Consider the following 15,880-nt stretch of genomic DNA (forward strand, 5'->3'; position numbering starts at 1 on the left):
TGTTAAATAAGTATATGAATCTATAATAACAAAAGGCCATGAAAATATCTCTTCTTAAAAAGAGAAAGTCAAGGGGTAATAAGATGACTCATCTGCCTATTTGATTTTGCAAGTTTGAATTTCGCATAGTTTAAAAAAAATACTCACTTATAACAATTTAATAGGCTAATAGTAATACATTTCCCATTTCCAATAATTTAGTCTCATTTATTTTCCTGAAGGTAACTTTAAACAACAGCCTACAGTTGGTATGCTATAAAAAAAATCAAACCAAACCAATGTCTAATGCATTATAAACAGGCCTACTTATAGGACATTCAAATCTGCTTAATTAACGGCATAATTATATAATACTTCATAATCTAATACTTTGTTCACCACTGTTACAGTTGTGGTGTGGACTAGACTGGACTATAACTTTATAGTTATTATAATTATAGGCACTTTGGAACCCCTAACCAAGACCAACACAAAACATTTCTGCCTGCTTCAGGAAATGTCTTAAAATGTACAGGTCATCAACCTAAACTTTATCACAAACACCACATTTAAATAGATGCAGTCATATATACAATGTTAGACTAAAATGTCACAATTTTAATTGTAGAAACAAAATAAGACATTTTAGTGGAGTGGCATTTACTGAACATTTATTTATTTGAAATCCAACCATGTGTGTAGCCTGGTGTGAACTTCTTGTTCACAACAATATGCATGCAACGTTTACATGTCAACGTGGAGCTCAGACAGAGGCATGTTTGGAAACGAGGAATCTGTCTCGAGCAAAAATACTGGTATGTCAGCAGGTGTAGTGTTAGTATTAAGACACAACGCTTCTCTCTCTCTCTCTCTCTTCTTTAAACGTTGAATGAATGAAATGAAACAGTGACACACAGCTCCAGGTTTCCTCAGAACACTCAGTAAAGCATCAGTGTGTGGTGTATCCATGGCTAAAGGTTCCATCATGCTATCCACGAAAGAAATGAACAACATCATCTCTAGTTCCATTCTGTCTGGAAACCGGCTGCACAAATAGCAGACCTATACAAGCTCGTATAGCACGCCACTCGGTGGTGCCCTATGAGCTTGTAGATCTGCTATTTTCCAATAGCTAAAGTATAACAGAATGCTTGAAACACCAAAAGGGGTTCCCGCCCCAAAATGGGTTTTAAACTGTTCTGTCAAAAATAAAATAATAGCGCTTCCAAAAAGAGGAGTTTCAAGCTGAGATTCTCCTTGAAACGTCCACCATTTATCAGCATGTTCACGATTCCCTCGTTCTCCTCCTCTCAATGCACTGAACCTGTTCTTCGATGCTGGATCCCACATGTTCACTACAGTGATGGTCTGTCGGTGTCCATGTCCACTACAGTGATGGTGTGTCTGTCTGTCCACATGTCCACTACAGTGTCCACTACAGTGATGGTCTGTCTGTGTCCATGTCCACTACAGTGTCCACTACAGTGATGGTCTGTCTGTGTCCATGTCCACTACAGTGATGGTCTGTCTGTGTCCATGTCCACTACAGTGTCCACTACAGTGATGGTCTGTCGGTGTCCATGTCCACTACAGTGATGGTCTGTCTGTCTGTCCACATGTCCACTACAGTGTCCACTACAGTGATGTTCTGTCTGGGTCCTTTCGTTAGCTGTTCCACCATGACAGGAGCCCCAAACCTGGCTCACAGATGGTGCCCTAAAAAAAAAAACACGAAAAACTTATTACGAGTATATAACGAGACTTATTACGTACATATATTAATTATTGATTAATAATATTATATATGTATGTTTTTGATACACTACTAGTGAGTGTACACGTTCATTCAGAGACCCACTGGAAAGACATTTTACTGCCAGCGCTCAACAATTTTGTCTAGTTTGTTTGTGACTTTTTACTCTTATCTTTTACTCTCTTTACTCTCCTTTGTTGTTTTGGCATTAGAATCTCCCTCCAGGGATCGGTTACAGTTTATCTTTTGTTATATTTATTACTACACCCCATTTCGGGTTTATTTAGGATTAATTCATTAATGAACTAGTTTAACCACTTAAACTCCATACTGTACACGCGTTTCCCTTTTTACTTTCTTTAATTGTATATATATATATATATGATGATTTTGTATTTCTTTATTTTTTATCATCGAAGTGTATATTTGTACGTCTTTAAATGTTCTGATGAATTGAAAATGGAGGACCCTGATGTAAACAAGTCTTTTAGTGCTTTTCTGGTTTCATCCTCGTAGCAGTTTTTGTATTGACTTGTACCTTCATTTTAACTGTATACAATTTTCAATCAATCAATAAAAACCCGCAGCATCTGTATTCTGTGGAAAAACCTTCACAGAAAAATAGAAGATCTACTACACACTTGTAGAACTTGTAGATCAGCCATTTTCATCGAAGATATTTAGTTTAGAGCGAAAACATAAAAGTCACTACTAGTATAGTCAGCCTGAGGGACTGGTCAAGTATTAACCCATTCTGACCTGAGATCAGATTCTAAAAAATGTCTTCTACATCCTGACAGTTTTCTGAAAAAGCTATATTTCTGTGTCAGTCGTTCTTCGATTTTTCAAAAATAGCAGACTGCTATTTTTCAATAGCTAAAGCATAACATAACGCTAACACCAAATTTTTAAAGCACAGCTCAAGACCCACTTCTACAACATTGCTTTTAATTGATATTTTATTTTTTGTTATTCATGTCCTCACTGTATTGCATTACTGCTTGTTTTTTAATGTCGTTGCCTTGCTTTTCTTTTTTTTTTTCTCCATTGCTCTGTAAAGCACTTTGAGCTGCATTTCATGTCATGAAAGGTGCTATACAAATAAAGTTTTATTATTGCGAATTCAGTGAGCACTTACTATGAGAGCTAGCAGATCATGTCTGTGTGTGTGTGTCCCCTTTGTGCCCATATATGGAGCTGAGTGATTTGTTTGTGATTGATGCAACACACTCCATATTTGGACGTATAGCTGCTTTGGGGACTCCTTATGGTTATGGCTAAGTTAAAAACTTAACTTAAAAAAATAATAACTTAAAAATAAATCTTAAAAAAACCCAAATATGTACGAGCTGCGTTCGCTTCCCGCCTTTGCGCGTCTTACTGGTTATTATTATTATTAAAAGGGGTTCCAGGCCCAAAATGGGTTTTAATACGTGATAACAACGTCAAGTTATAAACTATACACAGTAAGTAAACAGGTAAAACGTTAATATAAACTATACACAGTAAGAAAAACAGGTAAAAACGTTAAAAGACTCTTAAGTTCTTACTTGGAGAGTATACGGCGCCTCCTTCTTCTGCACAGGCTCCTCCTCCACGGGTGGCGGGGGAGGAGGCGCGGCGCTGGACTGTCCCGGCTGCGCGGGAGCGTCCGGCGGCTTGGCGGCGGTGGCCGGGCCCGTCGGAGACGTGTCCAGGAAGATCTCCTCCGTGACCCGGAAGCGGATCTCCTCCCCTTGGTCCATGTAGAGGTCGTGGGCGCCCTCGTCCGTCTCGTACTCCCACAGCCACACCACCTCCGCCTCGTCACTGAGGAACGGGGCACGCTTCATTAAGGAAAGATATCCTTAAGCTCACTGGTTGGTTGGTTGATTGACTTGATGGGTTGTATTTTGCGTGTCTTAAGTACCAGGTCTTATTCCCTAACTTGAGTAAACTAAAGACCTGGAGGCGTGATCAATGCTCTTTGGCCACTCAGAATAGCCAAATGGCATTGATCACACCTCTAGGTCTTTAGTTTACTCAAGTTATAGGGAATAAGACCTGGTCCTTAACACACGCAAAATACAGCCCTATGTACAGAGGGAATGCGCGTGACACATCGTACCTGGACGTTATGCGGGAACGCCCACTGAGTGGCAAAGAACTACTTTCTGGCCTCGACAGCCCCATTCATGCAAACAGAAAAGTCCTGTCTGAATGCATTAAACAATGTTAAACTCACCAACATTGCAGCTGTACAAAAAGCTTGAATTATATCCTCTTTCTATCTGCAAAGTTTTTGTTTCATAAAAATCCACCATGAGCTACTTTCTGTCAAGAAATGCCCTGCATTTGATGTGTCAGAGTTTTGGAAGTGCTTGTTTTCAAGAACACAACATTTTGTCGCCTCCTGCATCATGTGACATTTAGAAACAGGTGGTACGGCAGGACGGTTGAGTGATTTCCAACAAGCGTTTCCAAACTCCAACACTCCATGCTGCTCAATGTTTTGCCACGCAGTCTAGATGAGGGGGGCGTGTTCTGATTGGAAAAGCATGCATGTGCATACTCTCTATTAGATAGCCTTTGAAAATGTGTCTCGTAAAACATCCAAGCACAAAGCCATCTTGGTATTTAATTTAAGTGACATTGTATTGTACCAATGCTTAACTCGTCATTTGGCATACAATTTGACTGCAAAGTGAGGCACAACAACTGAAAATGTACCCCTGTTATAATTATGTGTTTATATATTATGACAAATACGAAGCAGGCACTAGGATACAACTTGGCGGGCTGCTGGAGAGCCTCTGGTGGGATGAGAATGTCGTCAAAGAAGCCCATGGTCACTGTGGGTGTGAAACAGAAAAGGTCATTACAATTTACAATTTAGGCATTTAGCAGACGCTCTTGATCCAGAGCGACTTACATTTAAGCAAAAACAAAAGCATCACATTATATAAAAAGTAGTTATCATGAATCGTGTATAAACTAAGAACGTAACAGTGGAGTATCTATGTCAACTATACTACTATATTATACATTATACATGTGTACTATAAAGTGCTATGACTACATAAAATGCAATTCTAGTGCTATAAAATGCTATCTAAGGGGCTATAGGCTAGGGCAAGTGCTACGGGGCCATGGTGGAGTCTGAAGAGGTGGGTTTTCAGACAGACTACGGCGGAAGATTGGGAGTGAGGCTGCAGTTCTGACTGTGATGGGAAGTGCATTCCATAGTTTTGTGCAGTCTGTGTTTTTAGACCAGTGGCTTTTATACGTCACTTGAAAAGGTGGCGGTGGTGATGATGGTAGCAGAAGGGTGGAAAGAGAGAGAGGTCATGTTTACAGTGCCGTAACCCTCATTTAGACTGATGGATTTCTGGATCAAACCATGTAATGGTTTGAGGTTACTGGTGTTTTTCCACTCTTAATTGATTTGCTCAAATGGTATTTTAGTTAACCCTGGCTATGAATAAATACCAAGGACACACAACATTGTATTTATCTATTTATATCTATTTATTGTCTTTTGTTTATTGATCTATGATGGCCGGTTGTAAATGTCATCAGTATTGTGATGTTAGTACACAAGTTCTTCTTATCATATGCTGTAGCTATTTATTTATTTATTTGGATCACAATGGAAATAAGTCCTCTGACTTTTTGTGCAATCCTGATAATTCTGTACTGCCCTTCTATGAGTTGTATCATGAATATATCAAATCAAACAGAAAAGCAACCTGAATGCAAGACCTGTAGACTGGGAGCCTAATACAGGCCATGCAGGTCTATCTGTGAGGAAAACACTTTCCCGCTGGTGTCCCCATTTTAAAGAATTTCAAAACGTTCTAAAATCTACAAACTCACTTTGACGTGTTGTTCACATTATGTGAGCTTGTAGATCAGCTATTTGGGCATTATTAGCGGTTGAAAGTGGGAGCTATGATGATGACCAAATAAATGCATGGTTGTCCCAAAGCAGAACCCGCTTGCATGAGCCAAGGGATACCAACTTACCATGAACGCCCTCCTGACTGCAATAGTTGATTTTTCCAACCAGGATCTCGTCAAGGAAAGGGTGAAACACGACATACCTGAAATGAACTGACAGAAAGAAAGGCCACGTCCAATCAAATGAAACAACCCCAGTATTAATATCATACTACAACCCAAGTTGTAGGAAAGTGCATGGGGAAATAAGCCTAGACAAAATACAATTCATCGTATTTAATTTATTCTTTATTCTAAAATACCACAATATTAACCGCAAAAAAGAAAATACCTTTAGTGTGAGATGCCCCATCACCTGGGAAAATATAGGAGTCCTCCAGTTTGGTGATGTCATATAAGCAGATACAGAGACCAACTTTGTACACCACCTTTGGGGATAAAGATTAATTTACAACATATTTTAACTTATGATGTGTCGTAAAATGATTATTGATTCATGATGATTCATTATACTACAGTTGAACGTATCTAGGGTTTTTTATTTATTTTATCCTAGGCTCCTGATAAGAGTTTTGGACAGAAGCAAAGAAATGTCTATTTGTACGTCTCTAAATGTTTTGATGAATTGAACACGGTGGACCCTGTTGTAAACAAGTGTAATACTTAATTGGGTCGTCCACTCACAGTTAACAGTCTTTGTATTGAGTTTGTGCTTGAAATGTACTGTAATTCTGAAAACTGTTAATAAATATTTCAATCAAAGCATATAGTACTGTATGTGCAACCACTGCACCACATGATGGCGCGCGCACACACACACACACACACACACACACAGACATACCTTGTTCGCCAATTTCTTGTTCAGCTCTTCAGCTATTGCTTCGTTGAGTTGTCGTTGGAAATTCCAGGGGGGAATCCTGACCGTGTCAACCATTTCTACTACCACGAACATGGTTGAGGTCTGTCTGTCTGTGTGGGGGAAATAGCACGGAAGATATGCGTGTAACTGTAACATGCGTTAGTTATAATAACATTGCATGATTGATCATCAGCATTCCTAGTTCAACAGCATTTCACTATAGCCTAAGATTTGGACTCTCGTAGTCGTATTTATCGATTCTGACAGAGTCTAACATCAGAGTGATGTCAGAATCGATAAATACATCCATGAGAGTCTAAATCTTAGGCTAATTTCACTACATTCATTGGAAGGTACACAGCTCAGCTGCATGGTTCAGACTACTATATGTCCACACTTTGCTTACCTGGGTCTGTCTCTGTCGTCACGTTTGGTTTCAGTTGTTCCTTTTTTAGAATCAAGACATTGTCTGTTGTTACGTTAGAAATGACAAATACCATTAACACGTTTCTGGACACAGTCTTCGAAAGTTGCAACTGCAAGAATCTTCAACAAACTAACTAAGCAACAAACCCCAACATGCAGCTATTTTTTCGACAGGAAGTTTTTTTTTTCACCGCGTACGGCATATTCGCGTCATTCGCGTACGCCGTACGGCATTGATTCCATCTGCCATGTAGCGCAATACTGCCTCTCTCTGGCTGGCATGAGGATTGCATCAGATTTATTTTACACTATACATTCATGGCTGTATCACAAACCATTACATCTGTGTGCGCACACACACACACACACACACACACACACACACACACACACCTAAAATATTCAAGAATTGTACTTCTACGTGTGTGTGTGTGTGTGTGTGTACTATATTAATCTCTGTCTACCTCTATTCAAACACATATGAAAGGGCTCAACAAAACAATCCACTTCAGAAATGTAGCTTTATCTATCATTTATTTTATTGGAAATGTTTATGAGATCTCTCGTTTCTTTTAGGTTTGCAGGTAACAGGTTCTAAACCTTCAAGCATTCAAATCATCTACATTCACAAAATCAACATTTAAAATAATAATTAAATCAGTGAAGGGCACATTTATAGTGGAGTTATACTGTTTAATAAGCTTCTACAACAGCTGAGCTGATTGACTCAACTAATTACATTTCTCATTTATTTTGCCATAGATGCATGGAAAAAAAAAGAATCTTGTCAGACAAATATTTTCAACAGTTAAAAGTACATCCTGTCCAAATGAAGCACACACCAGAGTACAAAAACACCACATGCTGTGGGACAACGTTAATGCATTAGCAACTCTTTGACTTAGCAGAAACTCACAGACTTGAACCAGTTTGAACAGCAAAGTATTATTTGTACCGGTATACATCAGCAAACTGCTTCACAAGTGCCTGTTATGAATGTTTTGTTACTGTAAATCAGCCAATAGGAGAAAAAAAGCAAGTGGAAAACAAGTGGAAAACGTGGGGAAAAAAAGTGGAAAACAATTCATTTGTAACATTATCACACGTTTTGGGGCCAGAGGATTGTGTCGAGACCAATTTCATTGAGGCATCTGTGGCGATTATTACTGCAATAAACTGGTGAACATTATTTTATCTGGGACCACTACTTTTGAACACATCTGAAACCACAACATAATCCAAAAAACCCCCCAAAAAAACTCATGTTATCAACCTTTTATAAAAAAAGACAACACACAGAATTCCAGAACTCACGTCACAGTTCACTCTTAGTCTTAACCCACAGTTCACTCTTAACCCACAGTTCACTCTTAACCCACAGTTCACGTCAACAACACAAATAAAGCTGAGGGAAGGAAGAGTGACAGGTCATTTTGCCACGAAACCATTTGGTTAAGATTGAATCTAGATCACAGTATTTTACAAAACGGGCGACACAGAGTGAAAGGCTCTGCATTTAGACAGGCAGCATACAGCAGTAACAGCACATCTCTCGCTCTTATATTTATATATACATATACATTATTTTATTTAGTATGTACACACCCCTATACAAAGCTATATATATATATACTGTATATTGCACTATTTACTGTACACACAGGTCCAAAATCTGTGATTAATATATATATATTCTGGGATTTCTCTTTCATTTGTCATTCAACAGAATTCTGCAGCAGTTAGTGGAGACTGGAACAGATATGCAGACATGATTCTACATGATGTGGTTATCAGTGGTCCAGTGGACAGACATGTGGTTATCACAGTCCAGTGGACAGACCACACTTTTAAAACAAATCACTTGGTTATACGTAGTAGTGCCGACCAGCCACAAGTGCAAATGGAAACATCAGAACACATAATTTAAGTGGCATGGTATAATCATACCGTCGCAAGACTGTAGGCCAACATCAACACAGAATCATGAGAGTTAATCTTTATATTTGCCTCTGTACCGAATGTATTGTCAATATCTCACCTCAGCCACAATATCACACACAACGATTGGAGTGGAATATATATATATATATACACACAAAAGGATAAAGAAAGCAAGGAGGTCACGGACCACAGGAGCAAAGTCCCTGCCCACCACCATGGAGACAGAGTAGGGGTTTAAATCTTAAATCCTCTGCGGTGCCTCTGGCTTGGCCGGGCATCCATACAAACAAACAAACACACGTATCAGAGAAGACACGTGATTGACCAACTGTAGGGACAGCAGAAGGGGGGACTATAATACACAGGAATAATATTAAATAAATGGTCGAAAGTTAAACAATACAGCATAACGGCAAAGCACACATACAACTACTTTCCTAATATTAATACACACTAGTGCCTAGTAGTGTACAGGTGTCTGAACACTTAATTGTGCGTTAAGTTTTCGTAAGAAGACAATAGGGTCTCTCTCTCTCTCTCTCTCCCCCGAGGCTACTGATGAGAGACCAAAACCCTAAGCTGACAAACACGCATTCATTTCAAGTCGAGCACAAACATTCCTCCATATCTCGCCATTTAACAAGTTAACAACTATAGTGACACAGAACACACAATCCCCCTATTACAGGGTTCAGGAATGGAGTGAAGACGTCTAATGACTGGTGACAGCCAAAAGACATCTAATGACTGGCGACAGCCAAAAGCGAGACAAGGGGACAAGCACAGGACAACAGGCGGATGTGGACATGGATGGACATAATGAATGGACGACGGGGTACAAAACAGACGGAAGAGACAATATGGCCACTAGACCAACACAAACACAGCAGCAGCAGGTTGTATTCTGGTTCAACAGTTCTACAGTACTCGGCTCAGAGTCATGCAACAGCAGAGAGAGAGAGAGAGAGACAGACAGAAAGACCCACGGGGAAATGGAGCATACTAACATTGGAGTGTTGGCTGAAGTGCTTCAGAGTGACACCGTGAACCACAACAAACTGGAGCAAAACTGCCCGATTCAATTCCACACTCTAATGCAAAAAGCTTTTTTTCTTTTTAGAGACATACGGTAATACACTCACAGTCACAACACCTCCTGTGATGCAGAGGTGTTTTAGTACATTAATATAATGGCCAGGGAGGCCAATGGTTTCACCGATAGTATTATGACGGTATCCAAATAACGTTTTTTTTCCCCACGCTGGCAGGGTTAGTCTAGAAACTGTAATATGTGACTCTGTTGAAACCACAACACATTACATTCATTCAGGTAGTCTTGTAGCTCTTACTCACAGACAAGATGTCTCTCACAGACAAGATGTCCCACTCCAACTAGCCCTTCACTAAATCCCACCCCAAAAAGTGATTGTCCAATGCCAATCCAAATAGTTTAGCAACAGTTGCTATGCAGGTCAAGTTTTCTTCGCTGCTAACGTGCCTATTGGACAAGGATGGGTTGGGGAGGGACTTAGTGAAGGGCTAATTTCGGTACTCATTCAGTGACAGTGTGGAGACTTTACTTGCTTGTTGTGAATAACAGCTACCAAAATCCAGTCAGGACCGACACTAAAACATCCACTACAAGCATGGGCAGTGAGTGGATAGCCAATATATACAGGCCTATATTAGGACTCTTTACCATTAGGTTGTACAGAAAATCTACATGACGTTATTATACACCTTGGTTGAAACTATGGACACGTCCAGTGATAACGGAATTGTATAAATCAACATATAATTAAAACGTATTGAATCGTTTTGGATGGAATTAATTAAAAATGTCAGAGACACGTGGAATGAGCAGAAAGAAACACATGGAAGGACGGAGTGTGAGCCGGTGTGAGCTAGTTTAGGTGTGCGTGCGTGCGTTGCGTGCGTGCGAGGTAGGAGTGAACAGAATCGTACAACAATTAGAAACCAGACCAATGATTGCTGCCAACATTTACATTACCAATGCTGCCTAGAACAGAGACAGTGTGAGTGCAGACAAAAAAACGATGCCAGTGATGTAGATTTGTGCGTGTTTGGGTATAACTTAAACCAACCGGTGTCGCTTCCACATTAATCTGTGTGTGTACGTGTGTGCGCTTTTCATTTGTACAGCGACATATTGTGTGTGTGTGTGTGTGTGTGTGTGTGTGTGTGTGTGTCATCTTTTGATTGTGGTGCTTGTCTCGTACACAGACATTAGGACATCTATCAACCCATCTACCAATCCCTATCCATCATCTCTTCCTCCCTGATGAAGTCCCTCCCCTTTAGCCTCTCCAGGCTCGCATAATGTTCTGGGACATTATGCCCCCATTGGCCCCCTTCAGGCCACCCCGCCTCTCCTCCGCTCTCATCCAATCACTGGAGCTCCTTCATCCTGTTGAGGGCGGAGCCGGCTTGGAACCATTCGATCTGTCTGTCGTTGAAGGTGTGGTTTAGAACGATGGACTCCTGGCTGCCGTCGCTGTGTTTGAGCAACGCCGTCAGGGGCTATAAAGGAAGACGGGGAGACACAGGAGATGATTTGTGGGGGTATTTATTTATTACAGATTCCGTTTCTTCAAAGGCATGACTTTGAGTTATGCCCACCTGGCCCCCTGGGGGCAAGGGAAATACCGTACAAAAGGCAAACTTGGCAGAGAATCACACAGGAGGTACAAACTGTACATCTTTTATCACACAGGAGGTACAAACTGTACATCTTTTATCACACAGGAGGTACAAACTGTACATCTTTTATCACACAGGAGGTACAGTCTGTACATCTTTTATCACACAGGAGGTACAAACTGTACAGACTGTACCTCCTGTGTGATAAAAGATGTACAGACTGTACCTCCTGTGTGATAAAAGATGTACAGACTGTACCTCCTGTGTGATAAAAGATGTACAGACTGTACCTCCTGTGTGATAAAAGATGTACAGACTGTACCTCCTGTGTGATAAAAGCTGTACAGCTTTTATCACACAGGAGGTACAGCTTTTAGCCAAAGCCACATTGGGGCCATGTTGTTCTTTGTTGAGCCGTGGCCTATGAGAGAACCATTAGAGAGGTGTGTGGAACCCATTCTGACCTGAGATCAGATTCTAAAAATGTCTTCTACATCCTGACAGTTTTCTGAAAAAGCCATGTTTCTATATGTCAGTCGTTCTTCGATTTTTCAAAAAATAGCAGACCTACAAGCTCGTAGCGCGCCACTCGGTGCCGCGCTATGAGCTTGTAGGCATAGAAACATGGCTTTTTCAGAAAACTGTCAGGATGTAGAAGACATTTGTAGAATCTGATCTCAGGTCAAAATGGGTGTCTGTACCGAGTGATTGAGGGACAAAGCTTTGATGATGAACGTTTTTAACTAAAATCTTTGCTTCTGGGAGGTGGTCCCTGAAACAACACATTTTCAGATGGGGGTCAGCGGCCAATTTAATATATTTTTGGGGGTCCTTGACATGAAATATTGAGAACCACTGATATAGAAACATGAGGTTTTTCAGAAAAAAATTACATAAAAAAAAAAAGACATTTTTTTTTTAAAAATTTCGACGTCAGGCCTAAATGGGTTAAAGGCGTGCTCACCTCGCCAGGAGTGAAGGATTTGAGTCCCGTGATGGAGATGTGGTCGTCAGGGCGGATCTTATCATAGTCGCTGGGGTCAGAGAAGGTCAGAGGCAGCAGGCCCTGCTTCTTCAGGTTGGTCTCTGTGGAGGAAAAGAGACAAGAACGTAAAAACGGACCATGTTGGAGAGGTTGTGGGGATGCAAATGTAGATCACTCACATGTTATTTGGAAATGTATCATTTTCCAAAACTCATCCATTTTGCGACATGAGCAGATACAGAAGATATTGGGATATGAGGTGCCTATGAAGTGTGATGTTTTGTATTTATGAAACTTGATGGGGGGTAAGATTCGAGGAGAGGATAGATATTTGGTAAACATTCTACTGGCGGCAGCAAAGAAAGCTATCACAAGAAAATGGGGACAGATGGAACCTCCAACACAGGAACAATGGGAGGACTTGATTCAGGAGATTCATTTTATGGAGAAACTAACACACCGTCTGAGGCTACAGGAAGAAAAAATGGAGGACAAATGGTATAAATGGACAGTATTTAAGGATATAGGGGAATGAGAGACAACTGTGAATTCCTAGAAAAATGTATGTAACATTTTGAAACGCAATGTCGATGCCTGTTTTTTCTGTTTTTTATTTTTTGTACGTCTGTTTAATTTAAGTTATATAAAAAAAAAGAACGTAAAAACGGACGGGGAAGTGTAAACTAAGACAAGCGTGATGGCGCGACGCGTTGTGAGCTTGTAGATCGGCTGTTTTCAGCATGCAACCAAGTGAAGAATGACTTATACTGGATCTCTTGTCCACTAGTCCCTTCCTAACTGTAAGTGCCAGTTTGTCAGCTTTCGACCTTTTTGTATAACAAACTCACTGATGCACCCATTCTGTGGGTTTAGGTGTACGCAGTAGGAAGAATGTCACTAGTGTCCACTTGGTACATTCATTTGCTTTGCTTTTATTTCAAGTAAAAATGCATGGTACAAACATCTTCCATGTTTACTGGTAAAAACCATGTATCCACAAAGTGCATGAATTCCCCACACAGGCTGTCCATAATTAAGCCCTAGGCCTGGAGGCGTGCCCGTCTATGCCCAACCCACTAACCCAATTAACCAAGCATCTTCAGAATATTCTTGGCTAAATAATAACAGAAATAATAATCAAAAAACACAGTGAATTGGCTTCTACACTAACGTTTTAGTCTAGTTTGTATTTGCTGACGAAATTGTCAGTATATTATTTACTTGCGCAAGCAAGAGCGCGCAAGTACTAGTTTCTCCCCGGGGACTCGTATGCACCGTCCCGGCAATTTTCGATGCGTTATGCACCGTCGTCCCAGCAAATGACGTAATGACTACTTGTGCCTGATACCTACGGCAGTGGTGCCAGATTACATACATCATGTATACATAGGAGCCTTATACCTTTAAGAGAAAAGGAAGCAGGTAGGGAGGGTGGTGGTGACATGTGTCATATTTAACTCCCATTTTGTAAACAGAGAAGGGCTCTCTGCTCGAGTAGAACGGCTCTATTACACAAGGTCATTGAGAACAATGCACACATTCTATTCTGAATTCTGTGCGCATGAGAGAGAGAGAGAGAGAGAGAGAGAGAGAGAGAGAGAGAGAGAGAGAGAGAGAATGATATTTATTCCAGGCCTGTCTCACTCTCTTGTGCAAACAGGCCTCTTAATGATTTAACAGCCTCCATTAAAACTTCATAAAATCCATGGCCGCAAACATGGGTTAAAATCGATTTTTTGAGTCCAGGCTGAAAACCTTTAAATGTAATTCCTACGTTCAACCCATTTTTGGGGCGGGAATCCTTGGTTGTACCTTTCCTATGAAATGATCAGACCGTGTCAAGATAAGGTTCTTATGCAATCCTCTCCATTTCCACCATAAACAAGGACAATGCTTCTGTCACCGTGTGAAAAATAAGCAATTAGCAATGCTATAAATTTGACTTTTCAAAGTGAAATGATGTATTCTCTGAAGAGAAGGCATCACGAGAAGGCAATAAGGATAACTGAACTACACATGATAATAATAATAATAATAACATGATGGATGACGTCTCCAAATACAGTTATGTGCGTGACTGACGTTCATGTAGATTCATGTTTCAAAGCAACCCACCGTGAATCCTGGCGAAGCTCTTGACGATGATGGCGCGTCCTCCCAGGTGTCTGGGCTCCAGGGCAGCGTGCTCTCTGCTGGAACCCTCGCCATAGTTCTCATCTCCAACCACCACCCAGTTCACTCCGTTAGCCTGGGGGGGGGGGGGGGGGGGGGGGGGCATGAGATCATAGCGGCATTGGTGGCAGAGAGATAACATATCAAGATTTAAACCAAATGATATATTTTATCATGTTGTGTGCAAAACGCAGCCAATTTACTAGCCATCGTATTCATACGAGAGTCATGAAGAAACTTCACCCTGTTTTTGGCGCTCGCTGCATTTACAAGATTTCCGTATATATAAACATTCAGATTTCAAATATAAAGTACTCACATTTTGTCCCACGGGTGTTAGTTAGTAGCAGCTCCAGCGATTAGAATTTCTGCATCCCACGTTGTTTAATAAAAAGCATTTTTTATCCGAGCTGTTATTTTCCCATTGGCTTTCAACTACGCGCCCCCTATCGGTCGGGAGGAGGGTGGCACTCGGTGTGTTCGATATAGGCACGCTGACCGCCCTGCCAATACAGACTAATAGGCGAGTGCGCTCCCGGTGTGCAACTGTGGATTTCCCCAAACGAACACCGTTTGAAAAAAGTAGCCTGGGGCGCTCGGACAAAAATGCTTTTTATTAAACAACGCGGGATGCAGCAATTCTAATCGCTGGTGCTGCTACTAACTAACACTCGTGGGACAAATTGTGAGTACTTTATATTTGAGATCTGAATGTTTATATATACGGAAATCTTGTAAATGCAGCGAGCGCCAAAAAATAGGGTGCAGTTACGTCATGACTGTCATGATAATCATCATGGCAGTCATGTTTCAGGGCTACCAATTTACAAGCTCACAATAGAGGGTATGCTTAACCCATTCTGACCTGAGATCAGATTCACACGAGGTTTCCACGGGACACACACTGGTCTGATGAACCCATTCTGACCTGAGATCAGATTCTAAAAAATGTCAGCCGTTCTTCGATTTTTCAAAAATAGCAGAACTACAAGCTCGTAGCGCGCCACTCGGTGGCGCGCTATGAGCTTGTAGATCTGCTATTTTTCAATAGCTAAAGCATAACATGATGCTAACACCAAAAGGGGTTCCCGGTCAGAATGGGTTAAAGTGAATGGCAAATCGAGTGGCAAAGCAACATGCAAAGTGAGTTTAACATTGTTTA

At 40.8% G+C, this 15,880-nt stretch overlaps 2 protein-coding genes across 4 annotated transcripts in view; both read right to left on the reverse strand.

Moving 5' to 3' along the window:
• Positions 1-456: 456 nt before the first annotated feature.
• Positions 457-7,128, reverse strand: polr3h (polymerase (RNA) III (DNA directed) polypeptide H). 2 transcript variants are annotated; one of them, XM_080775450.1, is made up of 7 exons: positions 6,940-7,128; positions 6,516-6,643; positions 6,003-6,099; positions 5,738-5,824; positions 4,500-4,563; positions 3,283-3,541; positions 457-1,695 (listed from the first exon to the last, which is right to left on the reverse strand). In XM_080775450.1, the coding sequence occupies exons 1-7, from the start codon at positions 7,031-7,033 to the stop codon at positions 1,645-1,647; spliced, it is 780 nt and encodes a 259-aa protein (XP_080631576.1). In that variant the 5' UTR covers positions 7,034-7,128; the 3' UTR covers positions 457-1,644. The 2 variants fall into 2 exon arrangements, with proteins under 2 accessions (XP_080631576.1, XP_080631577.1); XM_080775451.1 differs by having other exon boundaries at positions 6,516-6,639; positions 6,931-7,027.
• Positions 7,129-7,488: 360 nt separating this feature from the next.
• LOC308323606 (aconitate hydratase, mitochondrial-like) overlaps positions 7,489-15,880 on the reverse strand; it is a 54,083-nt gene continuing 45,691 nt past the window's right edge. Inside the window, exons 16-19 of one of the 2 annotated variants that reach the window (XR_013964828.1) lie at positions 14,662-14,794; positions 12,526-12,647; positions 9,679-11,441; positions 7,489-9,647 (exon numbers count right to left, since the gene is read on the reverse strand). Coding sequence is in view for 1 of the 2 variants with exons in the window: in XM_080775360.1 (XP_080631486.1) it covers positions 11,310-11,441; positions 12,526-12,647; positions 14,662-14,794 (387 nt within the window). In the remaining variant the exon portion in view is untranslated. Of the gene's footprint in view, positions 11,442-12,525; positions 12,648-14,661; positions 14,795-15,880 lie in introns of both variants that reach the window. The other variant, XM_080775360.1, reaches the window with a different exon arrangement.

The sequence above is a fragment of the Protomyctophum bolini genome, assembly GCF_963924005.1.
Source record: "Protomyctophum bolini genome assembly, chromosome: 11".
Taxonomy (NCBI): Eukaryota; Metazoa; Chordata; class Actinopteri; order Myctophiformes; family Myctophidae; genus Protomyctophum; species Protomyctophum bolini.